Genomic DNA, 18,792 nt, shown 5'->3' on the forward strand with positions numbered 1-18,792 from the left:
GTATATGTATAACTGATTCACGTTGCTGTACAGCAAAACTAACACAACACTGTAAAGCAACTATACTCCGATAAAAATTAATTTTAAAAAATCAGCATGTCTAAAGCTAAGAAAAAAGGAATTCCATGCTGTCCCTCCAGATTTCTCCAGGTCAATGCAACTATCGTCCATGTAGTTCCTCAATTCAAATACCTGGGAGTTTTCCTTGACATCCCTCTTCTTTTACTGTCTTTGTCCAGCACCCAGGTTTGACAATTCTATCTCCAAAATCTCTCTCAACTCTCTGCACTTCTACTGAACCTCCAAGGCCAAGCCATTTCTCACTAGGTAGGCTGTAATGGATACCTATTTGCTACACCTGTAATTTCATTCCTAGTATTTCATTGTGGTTTTGATTTACATTTTCCTGATGACTAATGATGTTGAGTCTCTTTTCATGAGCTTATTGGTCACTTTTATATCTTCTTTGGGGGAAATGTCTATCCTTTGTCTATTTTCTGAATTTGCTTATTTGCCTTTTATTATTGATTTGTAAGAGTTTTTAAAAAATATATTCTGGATGCAAGTCGCATATCAGATGTATGTATGTGCAAACATTTTTCCCCCTATTTTGCGGGTAGTCTTTTCACTTTCTTGATGATAGCCTTTGCAACCGAAGTGTTAAATTTCAAAGAAGTCCAATTTATGTATTTTTTCCTTTGTTGCTTGTGCATTGGGTCGTATCTAAGAAACCACTGCCTAATCCAAGGACAAGAAGATTTATTCCTATGTTTTGTTTTTAAGTGTTTTATAGTTTTAGCTCTTACATTTATGTCTTTGATCCATTTTGAGGTAACTTTTATGTATGGTGTGAGGAAGTGGGTCCAACATCATTTTTTGCATGTTGATATCCAGTTGTCCATTTGTTGAAAAGACTTTCTCCATTAAATTGCTATGGCATCCTTATTGAAAATCAGTTAACCATAAATGTAAGGCTTTTACACTTATTTCTGGGCTCTCAGTTATATTTGATTGATCTATATGTCTATCCTTTTTTAAAAATTAATTAATTAATTAATTAATTAATTTTTGCCTGTGTTGGGTTTTTGTTGCTACGCTCAGGCTTTCTCTAGTTGCGGCAAGTGGGGGCTTCTCTTGTTGCAGAGCACGGGCTCTAGGCGCATGGGTTTCAGTAGTTGTGATATGCGAGCTCAGTAGTTGTGGCTCACGGGCTCTGGAGCACAGGCTCAGTAGTTGTGGTGCACAGGCTTAGCTGCTCCATGGCATGTGGGATCTTCCCAGACCAGGGCTCAAACCTGTGTTCCCTGTGCTGGCAGGTGGATTCTTAACCACTGCGCCACCAGGGAAGTCCCTATATGTCTATCCTTATGCCAGTATCACACGGTTTTGATTATGTAAGCTTTGTAGTAAGTTTTGAAATAAGGAAGTGTGATTTCTCCAACTTTGTTCTTCATTTTCAATATAGCTATTATGGATCCCTTGCATTTCCATACAAATTTTGGAATCAGCTTGTCAATTTCTGCAAAAAAAAAAAGTCATCTGGGATTTGGATAGGGATTGCATTTAATCTGCAGATAAATTTGGGGAGTATTGCCATCTTAAACATACTGTTTTCTGATCTATAAATATAGGATCTCTTTCCATTTATTTATATCTTTTTTGTATTGTTTATTGGTAATGTATAGAAATCCAATTGATTTTTTATATATTGATCTTGTGTTTTGCAAATTTTCTCAACTTGTTTATTAGTCCCAATATTTTTTAGTGAGTTCCTTAGGATTTTCTATAAACAATGTCATCTGCAAATAGAGATAGTTTTACTTTTTCCTTTCCAGTCCGGATACTTTTTATTTCTTTTCCTTATCTAATTGCCCTGGTTACAACCACCAATAAAATATTAAACAGAAGTAAGAGCAGGCATGCTGTCTTGTTCTTGATCTTAGGGGAAGAGCACTGAATCTTTCACCAGTGTGATGTTAGCTGTGAGGTTTTTGTGGATGCCCTTTATCAGATAGAGGAAATTCCTCCTATTTCTAGTCTGCTGAGTGTTTTTACAATGAGAGGGTGCTGTGTTTTGTTAAATATTTTTTCTGTGTCTATTGAAATGACCATGTAGTTTTTGTCCTTTTTTCTATTAATATAGCTTATTATAGTAATTGATTTTTGGATATTAAACCTTGCATTCTTGGGATAAATCTCACTTGGTCTTGGTGAATAGTCCTTTTTATACATTGCTGGATTTGGCTTGCTAGTATTATGTTGAGGGTTTTTCCATTTATATTCATAATAAATATTGGTCTGTAACTACTATTGGTCTGTAACTTCTTTTCTTGTAATCTTTTTGAATATTTTTGGTATCGCAGCAATACTGGCCTTACAGCATGAGTTGAAAAGTGTTCTCCTTTAGTTTTTGGAAGAGTTTGTGAAGGATTGGTAATAATTCTTAAAAAGTTTGGTAGAGTTTACCAGTGAAGTCAGCTGGGCTTGGGGTTTTCTTTGCAGGAAGTTAAAAATCACTAAATCAATTTCTTCAGTTGTTATAGTTCTATTCAGGTTTTCTATTTATTCTTGAGTGAATTGTGGTAGTTTGTATCTTTCTAGAAATTTGTTCTTTTCTTCTAAGTTATCTGATTTTTTGACAGTCTTTCTATCCTGTTCCTTTGAGTCCTATCATATCAGTTTTTCTACCAAGTATAAAAACCATAATCAGTTTGAAAAAATTTTAATTTAGATACTAAGCAACCCTATTTTTTTTATTATTAGCAGGAATAAAGGTTAATAAAGATTGTAAATTATTCTGTTTTTACTACATAATTTTTGTTAATTCACAAGGATACTGAAATGAAAAATAAATTCTTTTCTCTCTATATAATAACCAATAAGTAAGTAAAAGACTGATTAGTATTGATTATCCCATGGAAATATTATTTTAATTTATGCCTAACATGTTGCTAGATTTTAAGGCTCAGTTTGACTGTCTCTGGTTCTTAAGAACCTTTAGCCTTGATTCTACCTCCCCTATTTGAGCTTTAGAACATGTTTTTCTCAAGGTCTATATATGACTAGATATTCTTGTGTAAGTTGTAACAATTCGCTTTGGAAATCAGAGACAGGTAAACTCCTCTGCATAAACTCCTCTTTGGAGTCATCCAAAGACTTGGATTATTTTCTAAATTATTTAGAATTTGACAAAACTCAAAGAATTTCCCAAGATTCATCATCTGTGATTTTAAAATCCAAGTGCAAAGTAGAGAAATATAATCTGCAATGTTGATGTGTTTACACTCAACTCAAAAGCTCTGTTATGTCCATGAACTTTCTGAAACTTTTCCTCAGCACTTTAGACTTCCCCATATTTCCTCCAAAAGAACAGTGAATAAATAAGCTTAAAACTCTTAAGATATTTGAGGGAATCTGTTTCACAGTTCTGAATGTTGATACTGGGAAAATTTTAAGCCTTAAAAACATATTCACATCTCCTTTGATGATAATTTGGTCTCACAAATATCTTATTTTATAAAAAGTGATTGTTGAGGTTATAATAGTAGTAATAGTAACAATAATGATAATAATAATAACAATGGTTTCTGCCTAAAATATAGACATTCTAAATGATATTTATTCTTATAAAATATTGATTTATAGTCTGTCTAAATCATCTGTGATTTCAGATATCTTCTGAAATAAATTATATAAGGTATTACTTACCTAAGTAAGCAATCACTATAAATTTTATATATGTGTGTACAGTCATAAGTACATATGTATATGTGTATTTTCCTGCGTTCATTTGTTTACATAATTTTGGCCTCACAGTTATCAATCTCCTTCTGATTCCCTGAACTTCCCAAATATACTTTCCTGCTTCAGAGCCTTTGTATCTTCTTTTCCCTCTGCATTGAGGGTCTAGCCCCCAGCTTGCGTCCTTCTGTCCTTAAGGTCTTGGCTCAAATATCATCTCAGAGAAGCCTTCCTTGACCACTTCTGTTATGAACTGAATTGTGTCCCCCCAAAATACATAAATTGAAGCTCTAACCCTCAATGGAACTGTATTTGTAGATAGGTCCTTTAACAAGGTAATTAAGATTACATAAGACCATAATGGTGGAGCCCTAATCTGATAGAACTGGTGGTGCCCTTATTGGAAGAGGAAGAGACACCAGGAGTGCACATGCACAGAGGAAAAGCCATATGAGGACAAAACAAGAAGGCAGCCATCTACAAGCCAAGGAGAGAAGCCTCCAGAAAAACTAAACCTGACTATACCTTGATCTTGGACTTCCAGCCTCCAGAACTGTGAGAATATAAATTTGTGTTGTTTAAGCCACCCAGTCTGTGATATTTTGTCATGGCAGCCCTAGATGTCTAACACAGCCTCCACTCCAGTTGTTTTCTGTAGCACTTTTACAAATTTGAAATACTCTATTAATTCACTTATTTACTTGTTTATTATCAGATTGTCCTTTCCTAAGGCCAGAGACCTTGTCATTCATACCTTATACCTGTGCCTGGTATTTAGAAGGTGCTCAATAAATAATTCGTTGAACAAATAACCAAAGTATCCAGGAGCACCGTGGACTGGGCATTGTGGATATGGATAACTAGGGATGCTAATCTCTGTTTTTTCATATCCAGTAGATTGCTATTTTTAATCTCAGGAAGAATACTATAGCTTCTTCAGTCCAAAGGTTAAAAATCCAAGTGTTTATAGGAGTCAAGCAGATGTTGTAAGTGAATATGGTACCTTGTGTAAATAAAATAGAAAGTATTTTCTATTTTCTATTGGGGTATGTAGCAAACTGGAGAATTCATTGTCAATCTAAAGACAGCTGCTTCTCAGCTGACTATTACCTTGGGCCCAATGTTGCCAGATCTAATATTTAAAAAGAAGCCAAAAGTGTACATTTTTATGTGAAATCTTCTGATTTTAAAAAGTTGACAACTAATACAAACTTGTATAAAACACTGCAGGCCAAAACCACCACCACCAACAACAACAAAGAAAACAATAAAAGAAAAAGTGTACAAAGGTAGACAGGAGGATGTCAGGGAGATCTGATGCTAGGCTAACGATGGTTCTCCTTTCACAGCAGGTACTAGAGGCTCTGCCCAGGAGAACTTGGATTTCTCCACACTACATAATCTCCCTCTTCTTTCTCTCTCACTCAGTCTTATTCTGTACCCTCACCCACCTCAGCTTCTTTTATCATATCTCTTCCTTTCTTCAATCTTGCTTTTGCCTCAGAGCTGCCAATATCCTTTATGATGAACTTGCACACAAAATTTCTGAAAAAATATTTGCTTTTGATCCAAGGAGGTGGGGGATAGGAACAGGGATGCTGCCCAGGGATAAGTACTCCCTACTCTCAGACTTAAGAAGAGCATTGTTGAAATCAAAATACATCACACAGAAGGCCTAGTTGCCATCTTTGTGTGCTAGGATGGAGAGCACAATAAAATGGTAGCTACCATTTATTAAGCTGCTACAAAATGTTAGAAATCTTACAAAAAAATTGTTAGTGTTTATCGAGTGCTTGCTTATCACCATGTAGGGAACTCTATACTCAGTAGAAATCAAGAAAAGTGCAGATAGCTCCCACAATTCCTTTCACAAAGGTCCAGTAATTCAGAAACTATAAATCATGAAGCAAGGCCATATAGAATTTACTTTCAAAATTCTGTAGCTTCTGTTACTTTCCAATTCTAGTTTTTTGTTTGTTTGGTTTTTGTTTTGTCACCTCTGTATATCTCTTGAAACAAAAAGTCCTGTGTTTATCCTTGGGGTTGGCGAAAATGAGGAAAAGGTGAGGAGCTTAGTTTCCACTCTTGGTTTGGTTGCATCTTTACACAGGAAGAGGAGTGATGCTTGGGAAGAAGAATCTCAAGAGATAAAATAGAGCTAGGAGAAAAGAAAGGGAATCGGTTGAAGGAGTAGGCTGAGGCCAAGGAGGACGGCCTGGGTCTAAGGCGTGGAAACTCATATGTGTTTCCCATTTGGTGAAAATAAAACTGGGAAAACTTGGCAGTTCCAAACAAAGTTGTCTGTTATTTTTATTATTATGTGAGTGAGCTAAACGAATCGTTCTCATTTCACCATTCCATTGCCCTATTTGTTCCTAAAATCCTACCTAATTCCTCCAAAGCTCTTTTAATCCAGAGATTGGTGTTCCTGGGACCTGTTCCCTCCTTGGAAAAGCCCCTCTCTCTTCTTCTTTCACTTAGACTCAGTGGTTTAAGTGAGCCAGTGGTCTAAGTGAACTCCTAATCTCATATTGGTGGTGATGACTGAGCATCCATACGAGGTTCTTACCATGCTTTCAGAGGAAAGTCTAAATTTCAGTACCTTTGTTTCCCTAACTAGCACAATGATGGGCAGGTGGAACTCAATTAGTTGAGTGGGACTAACTAGTGGGACTTCATTTGTTAATATATAAATAAATGAATGAGTGTTTCATAAGAGGGTCTTTAAGTTTCTCAAAGGAAGACTGTTCTTATGCTGGCGCATAAATCCTGGGTTAGGAATACGAGGGCACTTAAGGTAAATGTGAGGTAATCAGATTTCTGATGAAGTGTGAAAAGAAGGCTAAAGAGAAGCTTATTTGGCTCTGAATTTTCCATTCTTCCTTCCCCTTTCTCCTTCCCTTCTCCTGCCTTGCCACCTCAGATCCTCCCTCACCAGCCACTGGGCAGATGTGAGACTGAGAACTGGACCTGAAGTTCCACACTGGGGATGGCTGAGGAGCAGGGTGTGAGGAGAAAAGAGGGAAGTAATCAGGGCACACTTCACATCAGGGCTGCCTGGACCACTGACTCGAGGCAAGAAGAGTTTCAACCCCAGTCCTGCTCAGGAAAGTAGATAAATGAATAGTCCCTGTACAATTTACTTAAGTGACATTCTGATAAGTTCTTCAGCAAATTTAGAATAGAAAAAGAATGGTATTATGGAAAAAAATAGTTCTCAGCTTTTTTATGATTTTCTGTTGCTGAAAGAGTACTAAAATTTCATCTGGGACTTCCCTGGCGGTGCAGTGGTTAAGAATCTGCCTGCCGATGCAGGGGACACGGGTTCGATCCCTGGTCCGGGAAGATCCCACATGTCGTGGAGCAACTAAGCCCGTGCACCACAACTACTGAGCCTGCACTCTAGAGCCCGCGAGCCACAACTACTGAAGCCCGCGTGCCTAGAGTCCGTGCTCCACAACAAGAGAAGCCACCGCAATGAGAGGCCCTCTCACTGCAAGGAAGAGTAGCCCCCGCTCGCTGCAACTAGAGAAAGCCCACGCGCAGTGAAGAAAACCCAATGCAGCCAAAAATAAATAAATAAATAAAATATTAAATTACTTCAAAAAAACTTATAATAAATAAATAACTAAAATTTCATCTGAAGCTTAAACTGATTATTTCACTCTATCTGAAAATTACTTTGCTCTGAGAATCTCCCGTTGGTTGAAACAGAAAACCAGCTTATAAAGAACATAGGACTTTTATAATATATGTAGATTATAACATATATCTATGTTAAACTTGGGGAGAGGGTAAGCATCGGGATTATATATAATTAGACAAATATCTATGAGTGTGTATACTTATATAGTACATCTGTAGTATATTTCTTATTAGAAATTATGACTCTAACTCCAGAGTGCAAATGCAACCCATCCTTGCCTGTAGACAAGGTGCAGGCTCACCATAAAATCCACACACTTTTGTTCTCAGAACATTTGTTTCTGATGGAGCAAAGTGTTCATTTCAAGTATTGGGGAGTTTTCTTTAAAATTCAGGAACTAATTTTGAATGTATTAACATCCAAAGTGCCAATAGGAACTAATTTACTACCTGACAATTGCTGGTGTGAGGAAAATATGGCCCCCAAACGAGGAAAGACACCAGTGTGAAAATAATTTTAACTTGAAAAAATAGAAAAAATATGAACTCAGTCTGTCTCAACAGCCTCAGAATAATCTTGTGCTAGCAGAGAGGAATGAGGACTGAAAATCAACACCGAAGATACAAAAACATTGCCTTCATTTTATTGGTTAACCTCTTCATTTTGTAATTCTGTGAAAATCCCATGAGCATTTTGAATTTTTCAAAATATTTGTCTATATTTCATTTTTTAAAGCAACAAATCATTCAGGACTCATACTTTCTTTAGCTAAAGGCTGGTCATTGATCTTCCTTTACTGTCAGTTAGCTTTTAACCAAAGATATTTTCCACTTTAGCTATCATAAGATTTTAATATTTGCTGGTACAAACTTTTTTCCTTTCCCTAGACCCCAAGGCAGAAGACCTGTTATTATTGTGCATTTTTCCTGTTTTAGAACTTGAGCTTCTTTTCAGAGTTTCATAAAAATCTATTTCTCTAATATCACTGAAGTATTTATAGACAAGAGTCTTAATTTAAATCCAAACTAGCCCCCAACATCAGTCTCCCAAGTTTTAGCAAAGTGAGATCAATCTTAATCTAAGCTTTTCTAAAAAGGATAAATTTATAACTAAACATAACACTTGCTTAATAATATTTAGTCTTCTAACTTGATTTTCTTGGCTACTGCATCTAGAACAACAATTTCACTTTTTCTATGCAGCTATTCTCGAGATCTCTATTCTTGACTGCCTCCCTAAATTTTTGGAAAGACTCATAATAAAAATTTCCATAGGTTCTGTTTTAACTTTTCCATTCTTACTCATCTTTACTTTCCATGAGGCAATCCAATAACGAAAGCAATGTTAGTTAAAAATATTGTCTCTAAAGGCCTGTCAAAGCTTGGAATTTAGCACATACTTTGCAGAGATGTAGGGGTGATATAGAAGAGCACTCAGGTTTTTCTATTGCTGAAATAATACTGGAAACCTCTTCCTACCCATGTCTTAAATTCCTCAGTATTTCTGGTTGCTCAACAACATATCTGGGAGCTTATAAGTTTTCTTAGAAATAACAGATTTACTTTGGAAAATAAGCACTTAGGAAATGTTCGATCACTTGTGACCAAGCACTAGTGCATTTTCCGAACTATTCTAGGCAGACAGAGCAAATTAGAGAAAATTCTTACCTCTTGAAGGACGTAAGACAATGCACATCACCAATAAGGCAAGCACAGCAGAAGTGGCAACTCCAAGTACAATTTTTAACCATGTCTACATAAAATAAAGAAAATTAGACATATAAATGGTTTCTGCTAAATAGTAGAATTGGCAAGCTTTTGTTTACACCTAAATCCTCTTTCTCCCTCCCCATAAAGCTTTTGATTGTCTTCCACTGATCTGGCTATAATTGCTGGAATTCTTCCAGCTCTGCAAGGAGAAATGTTTCTACAGTATATTTAGAACAAATTTCCCAATCCCAGCCCACTCCAGGAAGTACATACTTATGTACAAATCCTCACCTTCTATAAGATAGAAAACTCTGATCGCGCTCTATTCAGCCAGCCCCCATGCTTTTAGCAAGTATCTGAGGCTGCATATACTAACCTTCATTTTTTCCAGATGTTTTTGAAAGTTAGCTAATTCTGACTTCAGAGCGTGGGTCACCGGATCTGTGAAAACCGTTGAAAGAAGTAAGTCTGTCTTCGTAGTTGGAAGCCGAAGCTAGGGCAAGGGTTTTTTTTCTTTCCACAGACTTTTGAATACCGTGCCAAATTTCAAAAGATTTCTGTAAAATCAGAAACAGATTTTGGGGGCGTTCTTGGCCTTGAAATGAACTGTGAGTGGCTCAAGGGAGGTTTTATAGCGTTCTCATCCTTGTAAATTCTACACCAACATCTGCTTACGTTGCCACACGGAAGTGTTTTTTTTTAATTATTTTTTACAAGTTTAGGTTTTTGTTTCATTTTCTTCTAGAAATCACTTACAGATCACATTGGCAAGTCACTGGGTTTTGGATAACCTTTCTATTTGCAACCAAAAGAAGAATTTAAAATAATATAAATTCCAGGTGTGCACAGTACACATATATCTCATTTTTAGCAGAGGAAGAAAATTAAAGTCACATAAGATTTTGTGAGAAAGACACCACATTATTGCAATTTCTTTTCTTCCTCTGGGAGATTATGAGGTACTGCAGACAGAAATGTTTTTCTTTCAGCACAATTTCTTTGTCCATATAGCACCATATGCACTTTCAGTAAATACAGAAGTTTAAAAATTCAACTGTCTAAACCCACGACTGCTTTACTTTAAAGAAATAAAATGCCATCTGGTGAAATTTAGGATGGGTTAGGTGTGTATGCACAGGCCAGAAAGATGGAAAGATCAGTAAGAATAATTTACCAGCAGACCTTTGAAAGAATGAAAATGGCTTTGCAAAAGTGATATTTTTGCTTCCCTCTCAGAATAGCTTCTGAGAGAGGAGAACAGTTAGTAATTATAAAGCCTTTAAAATAAATAAAAAAGCAGTTGAAAAGAGAAGTAAGTTGTATGTACAATTTCATTTTGGCTAAATTTACATAAATCCAAAGCAATCGGTCAACTTGACATCAGTAAAATGGTAGTCTGAATTAAAACACACACACACACACACACACACACACACACACACACACACACACACACACCAGTTTCTTGGAGTATATTGGTTGGTTCAATGCAATTCATTTGGATAGATTCTGTTGTTCCACATAAATACAGTTGTTAACCTACTGTCTTTTAGTTCTTCCACTAATGGTTTTCTTCTTTGGACATTTGTAATGGTCTCAACCTGACTAAAACAAACTTCATGGTGAGCTTTCACGGATTTTTCATGAAAAGTAATGAGGAAATGTTCCTGAAATCTTTTGCTGTTTGCTTTATTCAACTGGTCTGATTACCATGGGAGGCTTTCTCCAGCACAGAGCAGGACGGTGGCTTATGAACTTCCTCTTAGACATTCTCCAGACATCCCTCCCTGAATTCCAGCCTTATGAAAATTCTGTTGAGGAAAATGAGTCATTAAGCACTCACTGGCAGAGAGATTTGACCACCCTGAGTTGGAGAGGAGCCCCTCCGTCCTTTCCAGTTGATGGGGCCAGCTCTTTACAAACTGAAGCAATCATTAAGATAAAACACCCAAGTTATGCTATATGCTTGTAGGCATCTCTGTGTGATTGTTAGATCCTCAAATCCAAGATAAAAGCCACCAGCCAGGTCCCAAATCAACTGCTCCCATGTGGGTCCTCTTGGATTGATTGCCTTCTTTGGAAAATTCATACAACGTGTTCTCAGAAGTTCTGTCCCAGCCTGCCAAAGCCCCAAAGTCCACAAGTACTTTTTAGTGAGTTATTCCCACGACTTTACATCCTGAAGAGAAACTGACTATAATACATGATTAGGGCGTGATTAAAATGGTTACTCTTGGCTTTAGCAATTAAAAATGCACTGGCGTGCGACTGGTTTGAGTACCACTTAGGACTGCAGTCAAGTGTAGGTGTCTGCAAGAAAATCATTTTGACAGGATCTAAGGAGAAATCAGGGTGCTTTCAGAGGGAGAAATTTAAATTGAAACTGTTAGAAGGAAAATTATAGTCTAAAACACATTTCTTTAGTTTTGTTTGTTTTTTCGTTGGATGGTTGGGTGATTCAAACTGCAACTTCTGGAAAATTCTGACTGGTTTGAATGGTTTCAAGAGAAATGAGACTGACTGCAGAAATAAAGATGTCAAGATTTTTTCCATCTGATTCCATGAGTTAGGGATACATTGCTTATAACAGAACTGCAAATGTCCATCCCTTTGAGATAATGTGTAAGTGCTCTAATTTTCATCCAAACAAGTACTCCCACAAAAAAATTTAGATTCTTTTAATATTATAACATCTTCGATGACTTTTTCTCCTTTTAGAGTCAAAATGAAAATGCTTATACTAACATTTTTTAAACGTTGAGGAAACTGACTACTATTCTTATTTTATACAGTTAGTTAATATCTAGTCAACATTTTTGTTGGGAAAACAAATATGAATAAGCCACAGTCTGCATCTTCAGGAAGCTTACATGCTTCTACAAGCTTGGCAAGTAAGTCCTTACATATTTGATTCTTTTCCCTCTCTGGAGCACTTGCTGAGAATGAGCCTGAAGCTAAGTTTGTGCTTAGTAGAAAAGAACTTACTTTTCTGGGTTTGTTGACTGCTGCACGGACTCAGAGGAGAGACAGAAAGTAAACATGGCTCACGTTTGTGATTCTTAATTCAAGTCCTATTTTTGCCAAGACTGGGACTTTTCTCAGAAAGCAACTCTGGATCTATTCATTGCTGCAAAAATAGAAAGTATGACTTTGGCCTGTAAACAATTAAGAGCAAGAATTAGGATAGTAGAGGCTCAAGTGAGCTTTTTCCAGAGATGGACCTTATAAGGCTTAATTTAGAATATGATTGCATTTTAGTAAGCCCACTGGATAAGTTAACTATAACATAATTCCTTAGCTTGCTAAGAGAGCTTTCTAGAACTATTTAGTAATAGCCACTGTGTGTCTGCCAAAAATGATTTTGATTTAGATGTTTTCCCAGAAAACACGTTCAGCTATATATTCCTACAGTGTGAAGGTTAAGATGATGCTGAAAGCATAAATAAGGATGTTGTGTTTTTAATTGGGGGTAGGGAGATAAAGAAAGAGACATGCATTCATTAACCAAAAGCTAAAATAGATTATTTAAGGTTGAGTGATACTCTAAAATAAAAATTTGCTCCAAAGAAGGCCATGCCTGCCCATTTGATTCCTCAGATTTGGTAAAAATTTCCTGTCAACTGTTTTATACAAAGTGCTTTAATACATTTCATTTAACTCATACCAAAACTCATTTTAATGATTACGAAATGGAGCCCTGAAAAATTAGGTAACTTGCCCAAGATTCCAACAGGAACCAATGTTACTATGTTATATTGCTTCTTTGTGATAATTCCTGAAGCTGATTCCAAAGTAATAAATATGTTTTTAAAAATAAATAAATAAAATTTTTAATTAACATCTCATTGATTTTCTTTTGAAAGACATCTTAAGGGGGTGATGGTAAAATAATTACAGCTAAAATATGCATAATCCTCACATCTTCAGAGGACATTGTTACACATGACTCAAAAGACCACAGTCTTACTCTGCAGGGACTGTGTCCAAAATGTTAACTTGGTTAGAGTTTTATTAGAATTGAGGTCTAATAATCAGAGCAGTAGTTATATAGTACCTCGGGTTAGAAGGTCTTCCTCCAGGGACTTGTTTAAATTAAGGGATTCATCAGAATACCCAACATCAAAGATATTTGAGACCTAAGCTAAGAAAAGCTAAGATTGGGACTTCCCTGGTGGCGCAGTGGTTAAGAATCTGCCTTCCAATGCAGGGGATGCTGGTTCGATCCCTGGTCAGGGAACTAGATCCCACATGCATGCTGCAACTAAGAGTTCGCATGCCACAACTGAGGACCGCACGACCCGCAACTAAGACCTGGCACAACCTAAATAAATAAATAAAATAACTAATAATAATAATAATAAAAAGAAGAGCTAAGATTGTCAAAGCTCATAGTAACTATCGCATAGTTGTAGATCTGGAAGATGTGACATAACAGCATCAATGAAAAACGATACAGCTTAAACTACTTTTGAATCTGATCTATTTTCTAAAACCCCAGTTGTTACAAGAGGGAGAATATGAAGCAACATGCCTCCTAGTTTGTAATTGATACCTACTTTCTTAATAGATGTTATAATTAGATGCCAGTGGTTTATTATCCTCTAATAATTAGTGCAAGTTCTCCTTAGTGGCCCAGAGAGTTAACAGTCAAGTTGGATTAGAAAAGAAACAGTAGGGAAACAACCTGTTTCTTTGGGTGTTTTGATGCAGTTTAAAAATGCAGATATTGGACTTCCCTGGTGGCGCACTTGTTAAGAATCCGCCTGCCAATGCAGGGGACATGGGTTCGAGACCTGGTCCAGGAAGACCCCACAAGCCATGGAGCAACTAAGCCTGTGCGCCACAACTACTGAGCCTGCGCTCTGGAGCCTGCAAGCCGCAACTACTGAGTCCGTGTGCTGCAACTACTGAAGCCTGCGTGCCTAGAGCCTGTGCTCCGCAACAAGAGAAGCCACCACAATAAGAAGCCTGCGCACCACAACGAAGAGTAGCCCCCCTCGCCGCAACTAGAGAAAGCCTGCGTGCAGCAATGAAGACCCAACACAGCCAAAAATACAATTAAATAAATAAATTTAAAAAAATAAAAAATAAAAATGCAAATATTACATTTCCTTAGAAGTAGTTAATCAATAGGCTTGATCATATTAAATAGTTTAAATTGAATGTGTAAGCGTTTTATATACTTTGATAAAACATTAAAGACACTGCTATTTCACTAGTATTTTAGAGTAGAGAATATTACTACTAATAGCTAATGTTTATTGAACACTTTTATTAATCCTGACATTTTTCTAAGCACAGTACCTGTACTCTCTCATTTCATCTTCAGAACATTAGTACCATTATGATCTTCATTTGAAACATAAGGACATGGACGCACAGAAAATTTAAGTAACTCCCTCACAGTCATATAGCTTATGACTACGTGTTCATGAGCGATGTGGGCAGTAGCAATGGCACATGAACCCAAACAGTCTTATTCTATAACACGATTTGATTGGTCCATGTTTATGTTTCTGCCAGGAGGGTATATATAGGTATAGTGATGGGATGTGTAATCGAGACTGGATCTAGGAGGAGGTAAAGCAGAAGGAAGATATTAGATGGGCTAATAAGCTGGATATCTTGATGAGGCCAGTGATAGAATAGGAAGTAAAGAAGTTGTTACCAGAAAGGAGCAGGTTTCAGTTTAAGATTTCAGTTCAAAGTGCTGACAAGGTCTAGGGTGTGGATACAGAAGTAGTGACTGAGGAAGAGGAAAGAAGTGAAGGTACCTAGAGATATAAATAGTTGTCAAAACAGTGAGAGGCAAGGGAGTCATTTGAGATGTACATCTGGGAACTTAATTTACCTCAAATTATGGCAATACTTGTGGAGGGGGAAGAAATACACTGACTCACATTCTAAACTCTTTATAAAAGAGTTGGAGAGATTCCCAGATCAAACTGGTAGAATGAACATGTACATCAATTTCTTTGCCTTCTGAAACACCATTAAACTGATTGCGAAAGGAAGAAAAGGATGAGGCATGTAACAATGGAGAGAGTATCACCAGTGGATAAAGCAGAGCAGAAATAGCAACTCCCTGGGACACATCTAGAAAGAAACTTGCATGGAACAGTTCCAGAATTGAAATGGCATTTACCACTGAGGGTAGGAGAGAGAAATGGTGCTGGACAAAAGGAGGCTAGTTAGATATCCATATACGGACTCTTCATCTCTGGATGCAAAGCAAGCTGCAGCTGAGCATTTACCCCAGGCAAAAAACAAAAGACTAAATTTTAAGAGATATTAAACTACAGTTGTGGAGTACCAGAGGAGCCAGCTGGGAGTCAGTGCAACAAAGTAAATTCAGTCCTCCAGCTCAAGGGCTTCCTGACCTCTTATCCTTAAACAAAACCCACCAGCTGACAAGTCCCACCTGCATACCAGGGTCTCTCCATTCTTCCCTCATTCTTATGTCTGCTACAAAAACCAAGAATCAGTAGACAAGGATAATATTTTTTTAAAAAAAGAAGAATCCAAACCTTAAAACATGAAAGAAAAGTAAAGACACTAAGAAGGACAAGTAGGGGAAAAAAAAGACACTCAAGAAAAATAGAAAAAAATGACCAGGAAGATAATTATGAGAACAGAAGACAACCTTTAAAAAAGCTTGAATTCAGCGATTCCATTTCTGGCTCATATCCAAAGGAAATGAAGACAGGATATCAAAGAGATATCTGCACTCCCATGTTCATTGCAGCATTATTCACAATAGCCAAAATATGGAAACAGCCTAAGTGTCCATCAACAGATGAGTGGATAAGGAATTCTGGTATACATATACAATGAAATATTATTCAACCATGAGAAAGAAGGGATCCTGCCATTTGTAACAACATGGATGGATCTGGGAGGCATTATGCGAGGTGAGATAAACTAGACAAAGAAAGACAAATATGTCATGTTAACATTTACATATAAAATCTTAAAAAAAATGTCAAACTCATAAACACAGAGTAGAAAAGTGGTTGCTGGGGGAAACAGGGGGAGCTTGGTAAAGGGTACAAACTTTCAGCTATAAGCTGAATAAGGTCTGAGGATCTAACGTAAAGCATGGTGATTACAGGTGATAACACTGTATTGTACAAACAAAAGTTGCTAAGAGAGAAGAACTTAAATATTCTTACAAAAAATGTGAGGTGATGCATGTATTAATTAACTCAAGGGGGGGTTCCTTTCATAAGGTATATGTATATCAAATCACCACGATTTATACCTTAAATATCTTGCAATTTTACTTGTCAATTATACCCCCAATAAAGCTAAAATTAAAAAAAAATTTAAAAGCTTGAATTAGCATCCTCACTGTGATTCAATAAGATATTGCCACAATTTAGACAACAGGTTATGATAAAGTAATATTTAAAAAACTCTTACATATTGAAAATACGACTGCCAAATTTTTAAAAATCAATATAGGTTTTGGGAAATGAAATTGAAGAAATCTCTCAGAACAGAAAGACGAAGATGGATAATATGATGAAAAAGGTAAGACACATAGAATATAAACTCAGAAAGTCCAACATCCAATTAGTAGGAGTTTGAGAAAGAAATGTCAAAGAAAGCAGAAGGAAAAGTATTATTATAGAATGAAGGCAAGAGAATTTCCCAAAGATGAAGAAGAAAATACATCTTCTGGGCCTACAAAATGCCCAGGGCAAAATATGAGAAAAAACTCATACAAAGACATATAATTGTGAACTTCTAAAATATTAATTACAAAGAGAAAATTCTAAATTCTTCCAGAGAGAAAAAATTGCCTACAAAAGAAGCAAGAATTAGACTGACAACAAATTTACCATCTGCCAACTAGATGCTGCAGAACAAAGGTACAATGTTTTTAAAGTTCTGAGAGAAAATGCTTGTCATGCTAGAATCTACTTAGTCAAGATAGGAGTCAAATATGAGGACAAAATAAAGATAGTTTCAGATGTATGAAAACTCAGAAAGCTTACACCCCAGATATCCTTTCTTAGGAAGGAACTTGAGGGTGTATTTCAGCAAAATGAGGCATTAAAGTACTGAAGTCATCATTCAGGGGAGAGAAAAGCTGAGCCAAGAAAGAAAGAATCTGGTCTTTGAAAACCCGATGCTAGCATTGTGTGAACCCCTGTCTCCAGTCTTTTCTTAAGACAGATCTATTCCTTTACATAACTAATTTTTTCGAAGTTTGAATTGTTTTTCATGCCACTTGTAAATAAGAGTCCCAATAGTCACACAACTGATGGAAGTAATTGATGGTATGTAAAAGTAGGATCTTAGAAACATTCTCTACTAAGCAGCATGAGAAGTTCTGTTAGACCCACAGAGAAAGAAGTGTAATCCTGCTAAACTACTTAGCTCAAAAGCAATACTTACCTAGTCACAATAGTTTGAGTGTTTACTGGTTTTACATTTTTACAATTCATGTGGACAAATCACAAAAGACTATTTTGTAGTCAGAAATTATTGATCAAAATGATTTATTTATTGTATATATGTTAATAAAATTAAATGTACAGCTAACAAAGTTGGAAAGTGGAAGGGGAGTGAAGAAACACGGATAGATGGACAGGAAAACACATGCCCTCATCTCCCAAAGCAGGCAGTCAAGAGATCTCATCCATGATGAACAGAATAAGAATTGGAAGTACACATAATTGTCCCTGCCATGTCATCTCCAAATGGTATTGAGGGCACAGTGTAGGAAGGGAATATTTACCTTAGTAGAAATATAGAACCACGTGATTTTTCATATTGTTTCAGAAAGGTTAAAAGATAAATCTGAAAATTCATACGATGAATTAGCAGGTCTTCTTCACTAAGTAGTCTCATACAGTAGGTGACATTTGTGGATTTGCCTGGGTAAACTGCCTGTTTCTACCATTTACCTATTTTTTTCTATTGTGCTATGGAGCAAATGTGTCTGGCAGACGGTGTAGGGAAAGATTATGATAGCAAAGTAAGATTTATGGATGAGAAAATAGGAAAAGCATTACCAACATGGGCTCAAGTTTTTGCTTGTGTCACCTTCTCAATGAGGCTGAATCACTCCCTTAAAATTGACCCCCCTCCACCTCCAGTTTTTCTTAGCTTACTCTTCTTTCTTTCCATAGATTTTGACACTTCCCAATATCCTGGAATATGTGTGCATGTATTATTTTTATTGCTTATTCCTCTTTACCTCACATACTGTCTCCATTTTTGGCTTGTTTCACTCATATAGCCCAAGGAGATAGGAACAATTCTTGGTGTAAAGTAAGTGCTTAATAAATATTGTTATCTGAATGAATGCAGGAAGAAGAATATAGAGGATTTGGTGCTCACTGGCTGCTCACTGTCGGCCCAAGCTAGATATGGCTCAAAGAGAGCACCTCCAGGTGTGACCAGTAAAGGGCCAAGCTCATGATTATTAAACAATCAGATATTAACAATTATCGCTTAATCCTTGTGTAACTGTTTCAGGGTGCCTTTCAACATGAATTGCAGTTTAGTTCATTATAACATGGAGAATTAGTAATAGGAGATTTTACTGCAGATATTCAGTTATTTTTTCCTGAGAACTGAGGAAAGATTACCAACTATGTATGAGAAGTATCTGTTTTATGGATTAGTAAAGTGAGAATTAGTTGAACTTCATGTCTACTTCCTTTTGACATTCTAATTAGTGAA

At 36.5% G+C, this 18,792-nt stretch overlaps 2 protein-coding genes across 2 annotated transcripts in view; both read right to left on the minus strand.

Moving 5' to 3' along the window:
* FAP (fibroblast activation protein alpha) overlaps nucleotides 1–9,145 on the minus strand; it is a 69,622-nt gene extending 60,477 nt beyond the window's left edge. Inside the window, 1 exon segment of the mRNA XM_061200721.1 lies at nucleotides 9,055–9,145. Within this exon segment, the coding sequence (XP_061056704.1) occupies nucleotides 9,055–9,145 (91 nt within the window).
* Nucleotides 9,146–9,565: 420 nt separating this feature from the next.
* The window catches only part of IFIH1 (interferon induced with helicase C domain 1), an 84,905-nt gene continuing 75,678 nt past the window's right edge, over nucleotides 9,566–18,792 (minus strand). Inside the window, exon 15 of the mRNA XM_061200756.1 lies at nucleotides 9,566–9,653. Within this exon, the coding sequence (XP_061056739.1) occupies nucleotides 9,590–9,653 (64 nt within the window). The 3' untranslated portion in view covers nucleotides 9,566–9,589. The remainder of the gene's footprint in view (nucleotides 9,654–18,792) is intronic.

This window comes from Eubalaena glacialis, chromosome 1 (assembly GCF_028564815.1).
Source record: "Eubalaena glacialis isolate mEubGla1 chromosome 1, mEubGla1.1.hap2.+ XY, whole genome shotgun sequence".
Lineage (NCBI taxonomy): Eukaryota > Metazoa > Chordata > Mammalia > Artiodactyla > Balaenidae > Eubalaena > Eubalaena glacialis.